Source organism: Chaetura pelagica, unplaced genomic scaffold (genome assembly GCF_000747805.2).
Source record: "Chaetura pelagica isolate M959 unplaced genomic scaffold, ChaPel_1.0 scaffold147, whole genome shotgun sequence".
Classification (NCBI taxonomy): Eukaryota; Metazoa; Chordata; class Aves; order Apodiformes; family Apodidae; genus Chaetura; species Chaetura pelagica.
Genome location: NW_009954194.1, coordinates 4,951,451 through 4,973,131, shown reverse-complemented (window position 1 = coordinate 4,973,131; position 21,681 = coordinate 4,951,451). Strand labels below are relative to the sequence as shown.

The window sequence follows — 21,681 nt, the reverse complement described above, 5'->3', positions numbered from 1 at the left end:
GGAATATCTAGAGTTAGAGAACCCACAAGGCAGATTTTAAAGGCACTCAGACACCTGTAGTAACTGCAGGCTATGAAAAGCTTGCTTTTTAAAATTTCACAAGGTGTCTGCCTAAATATTTAAGTATCTACACATCCTTCAAAAACCTTTCCTTCTTCAAGTCAGAGAAAAAAAATAATCTAAACAAGATCTAGAATTCATGCGTTTTGATATCAGCAGGATATACTTCTCAAGAGTCCTACAGATAGATGATTCATTTAACTGACTTCAGAGCAACAAGCAGAACTTCAAGACAGCAAAAAAGGTACCATCTACAGCAAAGTATACATACTCCCACAGAGTCCTTCTGTGCAAATATGCGACAGGTTTTCTGTCCTAAGAAGCATGCATTTGGTGTCTTGTTTCTGCACAACCTGTGCAAAGCCCTGTATCCACGGCTCAGCTCCATGGTATTAACTTCTGGTTTTGCCCCTTCACTCTCTCCCCCGCTACAGGCAGCTCCTGCTCTGCTGGACACACCCACAGCAGGCAATGCACCAGCAGCCACAGTCTCATCAGCACGATGGTCAATACCCTCATTAGCAGCAAGATGAGGCCACACAGCCAGGTGCTCCGCTCTGCTAAATGACAGACAGTTAAGCTCAGTTTTGCAGTGTAATGAAGGAAGTGAAGTAAACGAGAAGAGCTTAAAAGGCCTGTGAACAGGATACAGAGAACATAGAATTTTTCTTTGCTTTTTTCTGAAAGTGTTCATGTCTGCCTAAGTTGAGCTGAAGACACCAGCTGACAATCCTCAGTTAACCTGCTTCAAGTCAAGTTCTACAGGTTAAATTCAGTGAGTGTTTTAGAAACCTCATAGCAATGCAACTTTATTAAAGGGTTTCCAAACATACTGTAGCTTTGAAAAACAAGTGATGGCACTCCTAGCTTCTGACCTAGATACTTATCATTACAGAAATGGATTTACAAAAAGCTCTGCAAAAGGTGCTGGTTTTCTCATTAGTTTAAGCAACAGAATGGGATTTTTAAGGCTCACTTTGCCATGAAACTACAACCATGCACTTCTCTGTGTCTCTGTAGGTCACTCCTAAAGCAAGTACACAGGCAGTCTAGATTGTAGTTTGCTGCAGTAAAACACACAAACCCACAGGAGCCTGTTGCCCTTTAGAAAATGGTGAGCAATAGTGCATTTTGCCCCATTTTGGTCACTTGCTACACAGTCAAGCAAATAAATTCCATAGAAATGTTCTTCACATTGATAAGGACAGCTTGCTCAAGAAACCTGAGCAACAAATGGATTTGGGGTGTTAGGGGGGTGGTAACACTTTTTTTTTTTTTTGTAGAGAAGTCTGCTTGAGAGCCATCCTTCTCTGTTAACAGTCATTTTTTTTAAACTATTATTAATGTTTAAAAAACTTTTTTTTTTTAATTTTTATTCATTACTTTATAAAGATACAAAGTGTTTTGTGCGAAGGAGGGTGCTCACTAGAATTAGTTTCCAAGCCATTTGAAACCTATTTTTGCAGAGAAGCACACACATGTATATAAAAGTTTGATGTACAGACCCTCAGTTAATTTGCTATCATCTCGTGACAGCAAAGAAGGAGGCTGAGAAACGATTGACAAATTATGCTTCAGAAAACAGAGGGATCTCTGTTGGAGCAACTTATTGTCATCTTGTCGGTTACTTTGCCAGAGATTGACCTTTTCAATTCCCATATGAAACAAAGCTAACTTAGAGCAGAAAAGGCCTGCTACACACGCTGCACTGACAGCCAGAAACACCTTTTTTTTTTTTCTTCAGATAGAACACACATTCCTTTATCTTAGATTCTTCAAGGTTGAGGCAGTTAGGATTCTGCCAAAAGAGAGATCGCTGGGATGGCAGCAGCAGCCCTGGGGCTACAGCTGCAGCAGTATGGCCAAACCAAAGCAAGTTTCCTCTGCTTGCATCCTTCACACTCCAGTGTGGCTCAGGGAGGCTGGAGACCCAATTTCACAGCCATCCATCTTGATCTGATCAATGAAAGCAGAGTTCCCTACAACTGCAAGCCTCAACAGATCTGATCCAACCCTATCTATCTACATTTACTGCAAGGTATATGACTATGAAGATGAACATGGCAAACAGAAGTCTATACAAACCTATCTCACCAGTACATGAATGCTTCTTTTTAACTTCAGAAATATTTTAAATCCCTAAATTAGCAAAGCCTTCAACCAAGGTGCCTCTACAATTCCCTTGTTTTCCATGATCTTGCATGATAGCTGCACTCTCAAGGAACAATGCAGCTTTGAGGTAAGCAGAAAGGATTGAGTATTTTCAATGGCTGGATGCCAAATATTGAAGTCTTTGTCAAAAGACTTTGTTTAACTCCAAACACAAACTACATTTTGGGGTAAAACTACTTCTAGGTGAAATAAAACTACTTCTAGATGGGGAATAAGCAGGAAGAGTTAGAGGTCAGTGTGCGGGCTAAGGGTTATGATCTGGTAGCAATAACAGAGACATGGTGGGACAGGTCACATGACTGGAATGTGGCCATGGATGGTTATGTGCTTTTTAGGAAAGATAGGGCGGGGAAGCGAGGTGGTGGAGTTGCTCTTTACGTGAGAGAGCAACTAGAATGTATTGAGTTTTGTGCAGGGGCTGATGAGGGGCAAGTTGAAAGTCTGTGGGTAAGAATTAAGGAGCAGGCTGGCGTGGGTGATGCAGTTGTGGAGGTCTACTACAGACCTCCTGATCAAGACGAGGAAGTTGATGAGGCTTTCTACAGGCAGCTGAAAGCAGCCTCACAACTACAGTCCCTAGTCCTCACGGGAGATTTTAACTACCCCGATATTTGCTGGAAGACTCACACAGCCCACTCATCCCAAAAACCAAACAAACTTGAAAATCTACCCTTCAAAGCATATATGTCCAAAGAAAGAGTTTAATGGTGTCTCTATGTCTTAACACTGGCATGTGTATATTTATTTCTACTGCCATTAATCAATAAACACCAGAAATCCATGCACCTGGGAACTTAAAACAGTAATCATAACCGGACTCTTCAGTTTCTCCCCCACAATAAGTTGTACTTCCAAGACAATGTCCTGCTGACTCAGGATTATGTGCAAGGAAGGCTATGGGATCAGGACTAATATATCACTCAGGAAAGATGAAGGCAAACAGTAGCATCTGCTATAGCACAGGAGGCATGTGGTTTATGTGTGTCTCCATGGGTGACTTGGATTAACTCCTTAAAGCACTGTAAAAAAAAAACAAAACAAAGCCTTGAAAACTGTAATGGACTGGTATAATTTCTAGCCATTTCACACTCTGTATTAGACTTGCATAGCAAAACTTTGGTAGGGAGGGGGGACTTACAGGAGTGGCTTTTGTGAGAAACTGCTAGAAGGTTCCCTTATCCAATACAGCCAATGCCAGCCAGCTCCAAGACAGACTTGCTGCTGGCCAAGGCCAAGCCCATCAGTGATGGTGGCAGTGCCTCTGTGACCATATATTTAAGGGGAAAAAGATGCTGTGCAACAGCAACTGCAGCCAGAGAGAGGAGGGAGAATATGCAAGAGAAACAACTCTGCAGACATCAAGGTCAGTGAAGGAGAGAGAGAGGAAGTCCATGGAGGACTTTCTCCCATGGCAGGAGCCCCATACTGGAGCAGGTGAAGAGAATAAGTTCTCCCCCTGAGGAGGAAGGAGTGGCAGAGGTTATGCTTCATGAACTGATCGCAACCCTCATTTCCCATCCCCCTGTGCCACTGAGGAGAATATAGTGAAAACCAGGAGTAAAGCCCAGGAAGAAGGGAAGGGTGGAGGAAAGGTGTTTTTAAGATTTGGGTTTATTTTTCATTATCCTACTCCAATTGGATTGATAATAAATTAAACTGATTTCCCCAAGTCGAGTCTGTTTTGCACATGATCATACTTGCTGAGTGACCTCTCCCTTATCTCAAACCACAAGCTTGTCTTTTCTTTCCCCTGTCCAGTTGTGGAGGAGAATGGTAGAGTGGCTTTGGTGGGCACCTTGCTTCCAGCCAACGTCAGCCCATCACACACTCTCAACCTTTTCCCCATACTCTGGAAAATAAACAAATACAGGTGTAAAAGGGGAACAAGAAAAGCTTCCCTAATAGCTGCTTTATCTTCTGTCTCAGATAATAACTAATCCAACTGCTATAATAAAAAGGCTGATGCTATCATTTTTCTAATAATTTCTACAAGCTACATATACAGAAAGTGATTATTACATACACTATGCTCTCTTTGCTTGCAGAAGACTGATCATCCTATTGATTGCAGATTTATATTTAGATTCCAACAATGAAAGCATCTTAAGCTTAGAAAGCAGCATCCTGGCCTTCTGGTTGGGTAGCTCCCTATCAGATACTTAGCAGAGGCAGCCAGAGAAAAAAAAAAAAAAAAAGAGAGAAAAAAAGAAAAAAGGGGAAAAAAAAAAGCAGTATCTACATTAATATCTATGACTCACTAGAAAATTCCCTCTCTTTAAAAATTTCCATTCCAGACAGCTGTGCAGTATCTACACTAAGAAGTACAATGATACTATGATTCTTTCTTCTCCACCCAAAACAGAAGCTGTATTTCCAATCACAACCCTTACAAATACACCAGTGCCCCATCAGCTAACCCAGAAGCAGCATAATGGCAATTGCATAATTCCATTCCTTAAAGAGGAAAACAGTTCCTTTGAATAAACAGGCACCACTGAAAGACCTCAGTGTTACTGAAGAGAGAACTCATGCTCAAACTCTAAACCTGAGATTTTAAAAACTGATTCACCCTTTGCATTTGGATGGTACCAGATACCAAATGTCAGAAACCACAGACCTGAAATGGTGTGGGGAACAGCTATAGGCTTGCTTCAAGTGCAGTCACTCCCACCATGAGACCAAGCAATATGGGATGCCCCAAATAAATATTTTGGTAGAAATTGATCATTTATTCTTTCAAAATGTTATTGGGTTTATTTAAGGATATTGGCAAAATGCATAAGACAGGAATTTATTAGAGAACAAGCACACTGTAAAACTGGTGTAACCACCAGGTGAAACCAGAGCTTACATTCTACTCTTTTTTTATTCTACTGTTTTATATTATATTCCTCCCAAATAGTACCTATTAAGTGAAGCTGACATTGCAGGTGTGCAGCACAAGCCTCTGCATTATCAAGGCATTATGGAATTATATAAGCTGAATATACATTAATTGAAATAATAAAAAAATACTTATTAGAATTTAAGCCAAATATGAGCAGAGCTTGGCTTTCCCCCAATATGTGCTAGCAACAACATCTCAACCTTGTTGCAAGTTTTAGCACAGGCAAGAGATCACAAGATAAATAATTTCCTCTCTTTCTGCAGTGCACAAATCATGTACTTACTCAATATGTACCAAATCTTTCATAGACATCTTGAAACTTGCTTTCTAAGCATCCACCAAGCTGCCTCATAAATTAAAAGTTTTCCATGAATGGACCAAATTTCTGGCGAGGCTTATGGAGTTCAGGTACATCACAAAGCAGATCCTTTCAAGGAATTAAGTGAAGCTTCAGAAAACCATCAACAGTCAGCAAATGAAATTCAACTTGTTGTTTTGCAAAGTTCACATATAATTTTATTAATATTTTTTTTTAATTTTCTTTTTTGTAACAAGCATTAAAGAGTTAATAATCTAAATTATTTGTTCCATTAACATTTTATATCAATTCAATTTTTTCAACTTACCTTGACATCTTGCATATCAACATACAAAAAGATAAGGAAGCTGACAATGTTTAGCATTAGCACAAACAATGAACACAAGAAATCTGCTATTTCAATGAATTAGGCCAGGCCTCCACTAGTACTTGCATAACACAAACGCTGTGCTAGCAAATTTACATATAAAAAACCATATGCTCTCCACTGTAAAAGACAGAACTAGCTAGGTTGTCTGTGGAAAGGTCTCCTTGCAACCAGAAATCCCCAGAGTATGAAAAGCAGTTAGTCCTTACAAGCCATCCACAGGGTAAGGACCAAAAGCATTCAACAAAGACATCACTGTATTCTGAACCTTAAAAATGAACATTACTTCAAAAAAACCAGCCTCAGCCTCTAAACACAGGCAGAGGCACAAAAGTGGGGACCTGTGGGAATTCTGAAAGACAGTAATACACACTGCTGACCACATCTTAGAGTAGTTACCAGAGGCTACGGGTGCTTAGCACTGACACAGAGCAGGCCACTTGGTTTATTAGAGTGACAAAGCCATATACGAGAGACTACACATTGCAGATATGAGGGTCTTCTCATAGGCCAGGGTCACGCATGGAGTGACACATCTGAGTGCCTTTCCATGTACAGGAGGGGCTAATTCCCATCATCTCTGATTCCTTTCAGGGAACAGTAATAAAACAGCAGAAGTAGTCTAAGGACTACCAATCGGATTATGCTGATTTAGGGATGAACCTTTAGATGTGTCTGGGATTTGAAAATTTTGTTTGCTGTTACTTTATGCATGAGCAAAAGCAGTCCTCTTTCCAACCCTCAGAGTAGAATAAAAAGCCTAGTAAATCAATAGCTGCCATTAAATATGAAACGATTTCTGAATCCTCCTAGTAAATAAAGAACCCATGTCTTATCTAGCCCTCAATATAAAAGGATATCAAGTTCTTGAGGTCATATTTTACACTCCCCTGATAGCACACAATACAATTTATTAGCTTGTGGACAGCAAAGAATACCTTATTATATATAAGTGTATGCAGAGAATAACCCACCTCCACCGATTAGACCCAGAAGGAACTCAGAAGTTTATTTCCCTCTAGTGTGTCCCATTCTGAAGACCTGGGAAACTGAATCCAGCTGATTCTACTGACTTGTCTTCTCCACATAAATTGCAATTAAGAAGACAGAAATGTTAAAAGGCTGCTGTTGGTTGAGCTCAACATATAACAGCCTGAGGGAAAGCCATTATTGACCTGATAAATTGAAACTGATAAATCTTGAGTTGTATCCATATCATGAGAAAAAATGTATCATGTGGACTGAAAAGAAAACCATAATGTTGTATTACATTTGCCTCATCTCCAGGAATATTCCTAGAAATGTATGTTTCAGAAATTAAACAGGAACTATTCAGCAACTTTGTAACTGGAAAGGACTACTCTGCTTCAAAAAATTATTATAATGTGTACATCAAAATATGAATGAAAATGCTAAGAGCTTATACAGTATTTAAATGTTGCTGAAGTACAAATGTAATGGCTAATTCTAGACAAAAAAGTAATCTATTTTTTCAAGACCCAGCAGTCATAAGGGTCTTGACTGCTTCAAATGATCAAAAACTACAACAGAAGTGTTTCTCTTGAGCTGTAGAGTTAACACATCATCTGCTTTGCAGAGTAACAAGCTACAGGCTATATTACCCGGGGAAAATGTCCTTTTATATGTTCTCTAATTCTCCTATGCATTTTTGTATTAGCAGATTTGTACCATACAGATTTTTCCACCCTTTATTTCACATCCACTAACACAGAAGAGGGTGTTCTCAGGAATGAAAGTGTTCCTTTTCTTACCAGTTAAAAAAATAGATATGATAGATAGCGGATTTCACAAATATTTAGTCCTGGAGGGCAACCGCATTGTGTAACACATCCAGCACTTAAAAATGAAAAATAACAACTATAAATACAGTCAGTAAGCAAACCCTAAGAATTTGCAAGTTGGATAAAATCTTGTCTCCAGAACTAAATTCAGAGCTGACATGTTCTTAACACTTACACTGTAGAAGTACTGTCAGGCCAAAGCCAGCTGAAGCCTGTTAAGTCAGTAAACCCCAAAGACTGTATCATATTAAAAACACTGAATGTTTAAAAGAGCGGGGCAGAGCATTTGGAAAGGCTTCTTAGCACTAGGTGGTACTCTTCTGGCATGAAACTTAGTGTAACTTTAACAGAGACTGATGTAAACATAAAGCATTGAACAGAACAATTTTCATCCTTTTTTCTTATTCTTGATGGGGACATCCATGAAATAGCATTATTTCCTGTAAGAAGGACCGAAGGTTACAACTTCTGTATAACACTGGCTCTATTTGCCTCAAACTGTCTCATGTAATTTAATTAAGAGAGCATAGAATCAGAACTGGAATCACTCTACCACATAAACTTCCGATTATAGATGGATATAAATTTTGGGAAATGAGCCTAGTCAGATCCACAAGATAACTGCCAGGAAAGAGTGTCATTAATCAAAGACAGAGATAAGCTGGCCAGACATACGTATTCTCTCTCTCCTATACAACAACAAATTCTTTGGCTTTTGGTTTGTTTGGTTGTTTGGGTTTTGTTGGGGTTTTGTTTGTTTGTTTGTTTTAATTTAAAAGTATCTCTGCTACCTCCAAATACATTTCTTGTGGTAAAGAACAACCAAAAGTATACCATTCCAAGAGCCAGCAATTGAGTTATCATCATTGCAGTATCTTCTCATGGCTTTTAATCGTCTCTTCCTCCTGCTTTTTTTTCAGAAACAGAAAAAAACTCAAAACATAATTATCACAACAAACGAAAAAATATTAGTCAGTTCTTCATATGGACACTCAACCTTGCTATGCCTGCAAGGCCTTCCTGCTTGCAAGCAGCCATGAATTTTTTCTTTGCCACGATCAAGAGTTCTATTATCAACATAAATACTATAGGGGCAAAAAAAGGACTCCCATGATGGTCATCTCATTGTAACCCCTCTTCTGACCCTTGCTCTGAGTTCAGCTTCATCCATATCAAGAAAAGCATACACAAGCCAAAAAGCCTCATAAAACATTTTACCCACAGTGTTTATTAAATCATATTAAAGCACCAAATTGGAAACAGAATCCTATGCCTTTTTTTGCAAATTTAACAAAGTGGAGAGTATCACATGACTGGCAGGTGTTTGACCAACTATATCCAGTAAGGAGACTAACTACAGAGTACTACGTAAATTAACAAAAAGTATCTTTTCTTTTTAGAGTCCTCACAGAAATAATTGTACCCATGCTGGTGAGGACAACTGGAGAGAATTGACTCCCCCAATGGAGAATAGAAGGGATACAGGCCTGTTTCTGGTACAATCATTAAAATCTCAAAATAGATAAAAAATTGTTCATTCTGTACATTTGCATTCTCTCAAAATAATTAATTTCTGTTCCTATTAAAAAAAAAAAAAAAAGAAAAAAAAAGGTATTTCAGATGTCTGCTTCAGTGAGCAAACTCTCCAAATGGAAAACACACAGGAAGATGGGTCCTCACCTTGGCTGGTTTACATCCTTGTAATTAATTCAGGTACAGCATCTCACCTGTTGAGAATCTGGTATATTGAATAATTTAATTTCATGGATTACCCTATATGGCCCAGTTTGATGTGGCTGCTCCTGATGTACAAATGTTTGTGGGTTTAGTGAAGTCTGCTCCTTTCTGGATTGCAAGCAGGTGCCAGGGAGCAGCAGGGTACCCAGCGCTCCTCCTCACACGTCCATCAGTGCGGGGACAGCCACAGCTTTCAGCAGGTGCACAAGAGTGCTAAGGTAGCGTCCACACTGAAGTCCACAGTGAGATGCTCTGTGCAAAGCAAAGCAGGGTGGCTGGTTGAACTTCAACACATGCAAGCCTCCCTGCTCAGTTCATTCCAATTTAAAACTCCTTATCACTCTACCAAGGTGTTCGTCGTGTAACGAGAGATTCTGTCTCACAAGTGACAAAGGTTTAGAGTACTAAGAAATGTGTTGCTGTGGTGATGTTGATGATTCACTCTTAGTCTGTGACTTTATGCCTAGCTACCATTGGCACAAATGTCACACATACAACACTATCAGACTCTTACAGTTTTGTGGGGAATAGACTCCAAGTCAGCAAAGCACGTACGCCCACGTTTACCTCTCACTGTAATGCAGTGGGACTTAGTCACACGCTCAAGTGACTTGTTGACTAAAAATGGACTGAACTCATGTCTGTAGTCAAAAGTATGTTGAAGTTTTTGGCTGAAGCACATAAATCTGCCTTGAGTTTAAAATGCTTTGCTTCCTTCATCTGTGTAGATTTGTGGTGGTAGTAGATTTTACAGATTCACAGGCAGAGGGATAAAGGTTCTTCAAGTGCTATAACATATTCCAGGACCAACTGGAATGGAGTGCACCAGTGACACAAACCATAGAACTTAATCAGAGTTTTGCAAAATGCATTAAAATTAGCTTATACAATTTTATTTTCAAAATTACACTGTTCAAGGTTAGAAAATACTCCCAAACCATCAAGCAATACTTACTTTGGCTCTCTCAAAATTTTTCAAGCAGCTGAATATCATTAGATTAATTCCAGTAAAGTAAAACTAAAAAACAGGGCTCTAAACACCAATGACCTGACTCTCATCTTATTTATTCAGGTGTAAATGGAAAGGAACTCCACTGAGGCTACTAGAATAACAGCATTCTTGTCTGCTGATCAGAAACTTAAGCAGAAGAGTGCAGAGCTTGGCCTGGAGAATCCAAATTATATTATCCAAAAGGATTATTAAACAAATATGCAAACAAAAGTGCAGTAATTACAATATTGTCCAGCACAATCATTATTTTGTGGACAGTTGCAATGCCCTGATGCTTGCGTATTTAGAATGCAAATGAAGCAACATTAATAAAGTTGATGTTAAGGTGACAGTCATTATATTCTGTTGCCCAAACCCCAGCATTTATACATGTTGTCATTCTTATGCAGTACATAGTAAGACATTCCATCAACTGCAACAGGAATATCTTTGACACTCCACACGCAAAAAAAGTAGGCAAAGTGTTCAGCAATGACTCTAGTCATAAATTCCTTGGGAAAATACTTGCTTTGTTTTGCATGGTCTCTAATACATCTGTTAGGAGAAGACTTTGGCAGCACCCTTTGCAAACTATCTGGAAAAGCCTGCTCCCAAGCAAAGATTTAAAGGAAGAAGGAAACAGGCAGGCACATACAAACCATGACAGCTTTTGTTTGTGGACTGTTGCCAGCATTCAGAACAGCTCTAGTATTAAGATACACAACATTTTTCTGCATGTAGATTTTATAATGTGTTTCTTACTTATGGGATCCATGTATCTCACTCAGACACATATGACACAAACAAAAGTATTTATAACTTTTTTCCGGGAACAAAATGCAAACTGCCTTTCATACATAACAAATTCCACAATTATACACAGGTCTACTGCACAGGACATTTGTGTTTCAGTCACATCATCTGAAAACATTTAGAGGGAGGAGTCCACATGTGTGTGCTTTCATTTTTTCTCAAGCAGCTAGTTCACTGCTAAGAAATGCTGATGAAATAGATTTTTATTGATCAGCTTCATGCTTCATCTAACACACTAAGATGATTGGTGCCTGATCCATAGTAAGTGAATAATCAATTTCTTGCTTCCTTAATAAATTAATTTATTAAATGCAAAATATGTACAGCTGGTACTTCACAGAGCTGATTTGCAGACAAAGATAGTGGTGGGATTCTTTAAGAAGATGACCTCTGTGTTTCAAAAGACATATAATAAAAAAGGGAGTAGCTAGCAAAGTAATAAAATATTTTAAATATAGTTGTTTGAAATTAGATATAATAATTTTATTATCTGCCTGAAAGAAACAAACTCACTAATAAAGAATAGCATTTTTTTCACCTATTTATTTTTTTATTTCAATATATATGTTAGCCAAGCCTCCCCTGCATTCTCAGAACTGTCTGCAGTTTTATTTTTAACTATAAATCACAGAACAAAAGGATAATACAACACTCACTACATAATAAAATTAAACCAACCATTATAATAATCACGTCTGGATTAGTGTTCATCCCTCTGACAATGGGGGAGAAAATGCCAAATCCAAGTAATTTTAAATTGTGGAGGAGAAGCGAGGTTAGTGCAATTGTCTTTTTTTTCTTTTTTAAACTCTTGCCAAGATATTCCACCTACAACTCTCTATGACAGATCTCAAAAGCACTGGCATATCTAACACCTTCTGGAATTTTGCCAGAGGTAGGTGTCCTCCAAAAAAACAAACACCTTCTCTTTGGGAGACAGCCCTGCACAAATAGGCTGGCTGGAGGGTAGGGGAGAGGGAAGAGTTGTAGAGCCCTCCCTTCCCTTCCTCTCCTCTCCAACATTGCCTCCCCAGCTGCAGAGCAGATAGTCCCAAGACAGACAATGCAGAGAGGGGCCACGGACCCTGCAGGCACTGACCAGCCCCACTGCAGCTGCGGCGAGGCTGCTGTCGGCACAGGCTCATTGCTTCCATCATGCAGTTCCTACCTTCTGTGGGCAAGATTTAGATACAAAGCCTGTATCTGAAAAGAAAGTTATGGTGCTAGTTGCCACAGGCACTAAGATGTCACTGCAAATTCAGCTGTTAGAGAACAGATAAATATATACAGGGCACGCAGTGGTTACATTCTCTGCAGTAACTTGCTGGTAATCTACTTAAATGGTCTCTGCTCCTGCTCATCAATGTTAGGCCATAACCACCTAGCCCCTCTCTAAACTCCACCATCAACCCATTTTCAGGGAGAAACTTGGTCACACCAGCTATGCTAGAAGACAGCCTCACATCTTGATGCAAATGGTGCTTAAATCAGACCAAAATATGAGGGAGAGCCTTTGCATCAGCAGTAAGAAGAGTACCAGATCCAGCAGACTGACTGAAGATGCTGCCTTGCTTTTGGCAGAACAAGTCCCAAGTAGCTTTCTCCATCTTCTCTGTTACCTCCAGCATGCAACGTAATGATGGAAACTGCAGTCTGCACTTCTTCCAAACAACCATGCAGTTAATCATCAGGAGAGATGAAATTAAAACTTGAGGAATGCCATGTGAAAAAAATACCTTTGCTGTTTGCAAGGTCTCCTAAAAGAAGTGATAATTAACAAAATCTGTTCCTGCTGTCTGCTCTGGTTCTCACAGAGACTCCTGGACAAATCTTCACCACAGCATGAGCAGGTAGCAGTGACAAAGACAAACAGGAGACATACTGCTGTATAACTGGTGCTTAATCTACCATCTGTACCTGCCAACAGAAACAGTGTGTCTTCACACTGTATCAGACTAACAAGCATGACATGAAAACTCAAAACACCTAGATACTATAAACTGCTGCAAGCATCTGAACAATCCTCGCCCAAGATAGAGCATCAGTGATTTCATGGGCAGTGGATATTTTTTATGATCACATGTGATTGGCTTAGCATCCTCAGTTGAGCATGGTAGCTGACAATATACACTCCTAGTCCTTGGCAATGCAGAATAAAACAAGGACATTTAAAGCATCTTCACAGCAAGTTTTTAAAATATGGCCACTTGATTGCTTGCAAATACCTCTTCATGTGGGAATGCCTTCTCTGGAATAAGAGGAGAAAATACTTCAGATTTGTCAAATTTGATTTTTCAGGGGAAAAAAACTGAAAAAACAAAGATCACTGTAGAGTAAGGATATCCCCACAGGGACACATACCAGTAAAACTGCAGTTGTTTAAAATAATCCTTTAATTTTTCCAGTAAAGGTTTTTACAAACTATATCATTATCTAGTCATGTATAAGACTGACTGCCTAGACTGTGAGAAACTTATAAGACTTCAAAATATGGTCATAGTAAATTAATGCAGCCACTGCTCAATTGACTATGATTCATATTTTCTTGTATAATGAGAGTAATTTCAAAAAAAAAGGGGAGGAAACACTGCTGATCGCAAGAACTGTGAGCTCTCCCAAGACATTAACCAGCCAGAAAAAACAAAAGTTTAGAAGAAAATTCTTCCAACATTTCTGGGATATATTTGTGCAACAAAACTGGAGTTCATGGGGATACTGTTTATTTACATGTTCCATTAAAATATCATCTTTATATCATGGAATCAGAATAATTTTTACCAAACAGAAAGAAAAAAGAAGTAAGTTTTTCTCAGATAGGAAAAAAAGATTAATTAGCTGTGCAAGGCAGACAAATTAGATCAATCAGTTGGTATGGCACCCAAATAAATCTGCTAAGCAAAAGTTTGCAGGAGGCTTTCTTCAAGTAAACAAATAGTTTCCAACTCTACCCTTTCTCCTTCTTTTCCACTTACACCAAGTACCTTCCTATTACATTCTGGTTTGTAGAAAACAAAAATGTAAAATTATTTTTTAAAATGCTGAAACAGGACTTTGCAAGTATATTTAGGAAAAAATCTCAGAAGACTTGCACTGTTTCAGCATTTTTGTGTCAATTTTCTTGTATTTATACAAATATCATTAAGCATTCTAACTGGCAGAATTTAAATGTAAGCAATTCATAACAGAACATTTTGAAATAAGGTAATGTAACACATTAACTAGAACTTTCAGTTACACCATACAATCTGTCAAATTGCCAACAGAACAACTCATTTGAAAAGACAGACTGTTGCTTATTCTTTAGCTGTCACTTGTGTTACTTCACTTCAGCTACTTTTGCCTGACACTTGGCGAGGAGTTAGTCAATCACACTGACGGCTGCCTGATGATCTCTGATAAAATGCACAAACAAAACAGAGATTCTAGTGACTCATCCATCAGTCCAGAGAGTAACTTGATACCCCAGATCATGGCTCCAAGGAAGAAACCCCTGCCAGCCACACATGCTGGTAGGTATTACTGACACAATCTAGTCATGGCATCCTTCCCAAGACTGGGAAATTACTGGTATAAACTGCTTGGATTTGCCAGATTTAAAAATATCTTGAGATTCTGAACCTGTAGGTCTTCTGACCTTTGTCTTTGCAAACTCTGTCTGCTGAGGGCAACTTTTGAAGTAATGGCATTTTAAACCAGCTATCCAATATGAAAAAAAACCAAAACAAAATAAAACACAACTAAACCAAAAAAATTGCAGAGTGTGTAGAGATTCTCTGGGCTTGCTCCAAACACTTCTGGAGACCCAACCAGACATCCTCCACTAGGGACTCCACTGAAACCACCACCAATTTTTTACTAGCCACCCAAAAGTTACGATGCAACATGAGCATCCTGCCACTCTCCCTCCTCAGAGGTTCAATTTTCCTCACATGTGTTTAACTCATCCATATATTTTTATATCCTGCCTAGCATTCCATACGTGGAGCACAAATAAGACCTTATAAAACTATGCTGTTACAGAAATAATAAGAGTATATCCAATGTCTGCCACTTTCCCTCTCATATGCACATACACAGCAATAACCTTCATGCATCTTAAAGCTGCAACTGCTCAGTCATGTGTGAAAATGAACCTCAGAACCAGTGATGAGGACAGAAGCCTAATGGTTTCGTCCAAATTAGCTCTTGAATTGGGTCATATATATTTTAATGAACTAGAAGCTAATGTGGGGGCTACAGTCAGGAAGCTGGATGCTAGATGAGCATCTGTGATCGCTTTTGTCCTTGGTTTGATTAGTTTGGCAATCAAAATAATTTACATAAATTGTGAATATCTTACAAACTAGGAATCACATCCAAAGGGGGCAGGAGAAAGGAATGTACAGCCTATTCATAAAAAGATTTAATGTGCCAATAAATACTAGGTCATTTTATTCTCTGCCTTTGTTTTCCTCATTGACTAAGCAACTTGGGTGGCTCAGGCAGCATCGCTGTGAGCAGGACTGCTTCAGAGGCCTACGCATGAATTACCGTGAGAAACATGATTAACATCAGGTGAAAGGATACGGAGAGTGTGCACATTCCAGCAACAATTATAATCTCCATCAAACACACCACTAAACAAACATTTAAAACATGCCCTAGTTTGTCAACATGGCCTTGTCTCAGAGGATTCACTCATCTTGAGCAGCACTCCAATTTGCTGACTTGGTCACAAAATACAGATGTACACAGAAAATTATGGTATCCAGAGTTCTCCAGTTTATAATCTAGCATGAATCCCTGTGGAATTAGACAAGAGTTAGAGTGTTGAAACTTTCATTTGTCCACAAAACTGATGCAGGCTGCAAGATTTTCCAATTGCTGGTGTGCTTTCAGATATGAAAATATTTCAGATATTTTCAGAAATTCACCTCAGAGAACACATGATGTGCACCTTGATTCTCCCTCCTGGTAATTTCATCTGAGCACACCAACTGAGAACTTAATTACCCTTCACTGGCTTATGGAAAGGGTCCTTTCACATCTTTATTTTACATATTGGTCTGAGACAAACAAAACATTTAATCTTCACTGAGCAACAGCTAGCAGGTGTCACCAACTTCATGGTACTTCCAATACTTCTAAAAATATATACTAATAAAAAAATAACAGCCAAAGGCAACTGGACTAGGCATTAAACCTGACTCAATGCAATTATCCATTTAAGCACATTAAATAAGCAGTGTCATCTCCTCTAGGAAATTATTATCTTCCTGAACTGTGAGAGATTAAAATTCCGATCTAGGACTATTCTAATGGTATTAGTCCACACCACCTTCACTGCAGGCATCTTGTCTGCACCTTCTGCAAAGTAAAGAGCACCAGGGAACAATCCTGAACATGGGAACTCAGCTGCCCATGCTGGGAGCCATTGAGGGGCCCCAAACTTACTTGGCTCATGTCAGCATGACCAGCAATCCCTAGACACAGCTTGAGAGCCATGGTGAACCAGCGACCAGAGCCAAAAGGAGAAGTAGTTAGAGCTACCCTGGTTTGGAGGGCACACTCACTAAGTGCAGGCTGCTCCCACAGCTGTCCCCTCCAGGCCACTGTGGTTCCCAGTCTGTTCATGTTGGTACTATAGGTCTGTCCTGCCTATGGACTTCTTGATTATCCCAAATAGGAAAACTGTGGGACCCCTTGCCAAAAGATGTTAGGAACACCATGATTTTACATGTCCTTCAGGGGAGGACTTGACTTGGACAAGTACTTAAAAGATCCATTGAGAGTTACTGTGTAAATAAACCATAACAAGTTTAAGAAATCCCCTGAGCTAAAAATATTGTATAAGACTGAGAGAACATTAATGGAAGTATCAAACATGCTTGTCCCCTTCTTTCCCTCTGGGTCTGCTTATTATGGCCACTGTTGGAGACAGGATATTGGGCTGGATGATGTCTTTGTCTGAACCAGTACAGCTGTTACATTATTATGCAGGAGTGGTAACATCCATAAGATTTTACTGTGACAGAACAGATGTGAGGAAATGTTCAAGAAAACAAAGGAGCTGAGAAGTCATTTGGCAAGTAACGTTTTGGCAGCAATTCTGGCTTAAATAGCCTCCCTCTTCCCTGACTTCACCCACTTATTCCCACCACTCCCTTCTTTGTGCTTGTACAGCTGTTTGTGTAGCCACATAGTGAACCAGGCTAGAAAACCAATTTGAATGAGACACCTCTCCTCTTTTCTTTCCCCCTAACCTTTCTCTGGATTATTTTTCAGCCAGATCAGTATCCAGCTTTAGCTGCTGTACAGCTGAACAAATAGTTTGCCAGGACAACACAAGAACTAACACAAATCATGAACATGTGTCCAGGGCCAGGAGGTGTTTATACTCAGAATAAGCAAAGCTTAAGTGGGACCGTCAGCATCACCACCACCAGCCCACAGCCTGAGACTCCTCAGAGTAACAGAAGCAGTGGCTCTGCCCATAGCAGGAGCAGAGCAGTCTGCCTAGCTGGTTTGTAAAAGGTAAGAGCTTCAATAAGGGTAAGACAGGGAGAGAAGTTGTTTGCACAGACATTCCCTGGATCACAACTCAGACAAAAGTAAGAGCTCTCCTAGGAGAAACGAAGCCACATTCAGTTTAAAAATGGGACATGGCCCAGGTACCTGTAAATCACCTGAGGATGCTCCTGCTAAGCAGAATTACTGTGTCACTTAAACAGTAGTTATTGAGTACATTTGGCTTTAATTAGTTCTCTGGGCAATTTTCCGATTAGGAACATCCTGATTAAGTGGAAAATGATACACTGCCTTTGCATTCTCTATAAACAACATATGGTAGTTTACTACCTAGGTGCGCACAGAGGCTAAGCAGAACACAAGCCAAAAGAGGGACTTGGGTACTACTAATGACTGCATTCTGAACATGGGCACTAAATGACAACTTGGCCTCCATCTCCTTGAACAATCCACTCTGACACCTTTGCCTCAAAGGAAAGAAGAATAATGCATTAGGGAACAGCAAGATGCCATAAAAAAACACTTGCCTTGTCTTTCTCACATACACAGGATTTAAAGGCAGGCACCACTGCTCACGTTGCTTTCCTAACAGGCCGCCAGAAGTAAGAACCAGCTCCTGCCAGAGGTTGTGTTATTTTGATACAGGTGGACCAACAAAGCAAAATGCAGTATTCAAGAGCATACCTTCACTGCCTTAAAGTAACAGTAGCAGCCACTACACAGCAGCCTGAATGACTGGAAGGCTCTGACTGCATAGACTTAACTCCTCTCAGACTACAAACTATCACACCTATCTGGATACTATTTCCCATGGCAGGTACAGGAAACCAGCAGAGGCTGCATATGGGTAGACTAACAAATTAGCTGGGACAATGCAGACAGCTTGAACTCTGGACTTGATTATGTTCAAAACAGAAACACAAGTCAAACACATACCAAACAAGCATCAATCAAAGTATTGATGTTGTCACTCTAGATTGTCTTCTTCTGATAATCTCTTTGAAGGTGAAGGAATTAGGTGAATTCCAACAGAAAGGTCAAATAATATTACTACAAAACTACAAGAGAAGAAACAGAATTCAGACACAAAAGCTGATTTCTAAGAAGCCCTGAAACTAAATTCACTTCACCTCTCTCACCCCTTGAGATGTAACTGTCTCTAGTAGATTCTCCCAATACATACCTACCAGCTAACATTAGGCTCATTATTGTGACTCATGCAAGTGGCTGCCAATCTCTTAGTTAAAAAAAGAAACAATTACACCAGCTGTGTACTGCACACAGACCTGTGCTGCACAAGAAGCTTCAATCTAAATTGGAGCAAAGCAACCTCATGGCTCCAGAGTGAAAAAAACACAGGTGGTGCATTTTTACAAGTCAAGATCCTTTTGCATATATTATTTAAAACTGCAGAAAACACAACTGCCTGTGCTGATTCTGCTCAAAAACTGAAATTTGAAGATTGATCAAGTATCTGATAATCTCATTTGCTTGAAGAACATTTTTCTGCTGGCCAAAATGATTCTGTGCCTATACTGCTTCTTTACCTGTTGAAGAAAAGCTGCATCATGTTAATGAAAACAGACAACACTTTCAGTGTTAATCCAATTACATGAAAGCACAGTCAGACGTCTGTATAAAGTGTAACAAACCAAACCAAGCCTGACTTAAGACAGTCTGATAAGAAACCAAGGGAAAAAAATTGTTTCTGAGTAATTATGTCTGTCTGCTTAAACTGGAATCTTCTGCAGTGAACAACCTCAACTTCCAAGTGTGATAAGCATTCAGCTCATGTTTAAGACACTGGAAGCAAGAGGCACTCAGTACTTCTGACATAAACTTCTTAAAGAATAAATTATAACAGAAGGAATCCAGCAAGGCTGCCACTATATTTAAAGACAAAATTCCCATTGAATACAACAAGACAAAAGTAGGCTTTGATACATGTTCCACATGCAAGCTGCAGCAGACCTTGGTCTGTCCCCAAAAGGGGCAGAGTTGTCACAGCACTCATGAAACGGAAGCGAGAGGGATACTAGACTTGAGGATGCTTCTGCTGGCAAACAGTACTGCATTCACTGGCAACTTCTTTTTTAACACACATGCTCTGGAATTTAACTCTGTCACAGGCTGAAAGCTGCAATTGCATTTGCTACCATCAAATCTAGTGCTTTGAAGTATGTCACGGAACTCCCTTTTTATTACAAAGCAAGATTAATATATCCTTGTCACTGTAAACCTGAAGCAGAGGAATTTGAAAGGAGAGCTCTGTGCTTTGGTCCCGTTGTGATGAAAAGGAAGTTAGCCTGCAGTGGAGCTGTAAGATCTTCTGTTTTCTATGCCAGAGATATGTGGTGGAAATGAGACTGGAATATGGCCCTAAAACTTTACCAGAGTAGTGGAATTTTATATATTTTGTTTGTTTGTTTGTTTTAATAAAATGCACAAACATTCTGCTCTAGCCAGTAGAGCCAGCATGCTTATGAATCCAGAGTACCACAAAGGTATTTATCTCATCAGTATGATACTGCATGTCTCTAAGACACAATGTAACTAACTGCTCATTGAGAAACTGCAATTCATGTGTTTTGGTGTAGGGTGGATCAAACTAGGCTGTCTTTAACAGCACAGCCTTGATATTAAGCAATGTATTAGATTGCTACATTTGCACAGGACAACTGCACTGTATTTAGGAAATTAGGCTGAAGAAATCTTCCCTCCTTATATTGTAACAAAAACAGTATTTATTCATAAACCATAAAATAGCAGCTACTAGTTATCAAAACACTTTCATAATCAGGAATTCACTGTCCATCAGTCCTTCTGGCATCCTCTTCAGCCAGGTAAGTCTTATGAGGTTTGCTTAACAGATGGGGCACAAAATTAAGCTTCTGTAGATCAAGGCTGACATTTTCAAACTTGGCTGACTTACATTATGCTCCTAAATCAACATTTAGTTTTCAGCAGTGCTGCAAACCCTCACACAATACAACACATGAAGACACCGTGGGAGTGAGTGTCTATAAAAATCAGAGCAGTCCTACTTACATGCTTAACTACAACTGTGGATGTCTTCAGACACAGACATTCAAAAAATCTTGGCCGAAGTTATTTATTTAAGGCTGCGAAGACAGTCAGGGTTAAGGACTGGACATGAAACCAGATGACCTCACTTTTGGTGCCTAACCAAAGCCTTCCCAGTGTGTAAATGCAAAGTTATCTGTAAGCTTCTAACACAGAATTAAGAAAAGACAGACAGCTGTGGAGAGAGTTTTCCTATCTGCATGAAAATAATCATGTATCGAAAACTCTCTTTCCTTTTGTATGGATACTTAATAAGCAGGTCCTGAAATTAATATATCCACTTCTCAAAGGCAATTGCATTCAGTTTCTCTAGAAATAAACTTCCAGAGGATGCTTTATTCACTAAGCTCCCACAACGTGCAACTTAAATTAGGAGATGCACCCAACTCCAGCATCCATAAGAAGAGAAACCACAGTTACTGTTCAGCATATTTTTCACCCTGTAGTTTATCAAATCCAGAAAGACACTTAATAACAACTAACAAATCTGTGATCTGACAGCTCTGCAGAAGAGTGGCCATGAATAGCTGCTAGCACATAAGCTTGCAAAGTGTGGCTGCTTGCTAATCTTGCCCTGCTCGGCAGGTGGCTGGAGCCACATGGAGCACTGGGGAAGCCCTGGTGCCTTCCCTCTCAGCACTCGTAATATGCTCTTGTGAATCTGCACCAACACAAAGCTACTCTCTATCACAACACCACGGCAAGTGCAAATTTAAGCCCATGACTCTGCCCACCCCAGCATCATTGTGCTTGGATGAGGTATTGCGTGTTTCGTGTCCTGTTTGATCACTGTGCTCTCAAGGACATCAGGAAGAACCAGGCGTGAGAAAGTGGTTGAAAAACCATGCATCTCTGATATGCCAGAGAATGTCCTCACTTCTCAGACTTCAAATTAGATCCACATTGTTTCCCTAGCACGGTCTGTATTTCCCAGGCTCCAGA

General features: G+C 39.6%; 1 protein-coding gene across 1 annotated transcript in view; it reads right to left on the bottom strand.

Annotated features, from left to right (window-relative positions):
- The window catches only part of SORCS2 (sortilin-related VPS10 domain containing receptor 2), a 505,634-nt gene extending 488,873 nt beyond the window's left edge, over nucleotides 1-16,761 (bottom strand). Inside the window, exon 1 of the mRNA XM_010003145.1 lies at nucleotides 16,582-16,761. Coding sequence (XP_010001447.1) covers nucleotides 16,582-16,761 — 180 coding nt within the window. The remainder of the gene's footprint in view (nucleotides 1-16,581) is intronic.
- Between the last annotated feature and the right edge of the window lie 4,920 nt (nucleotides 16,762-21,681).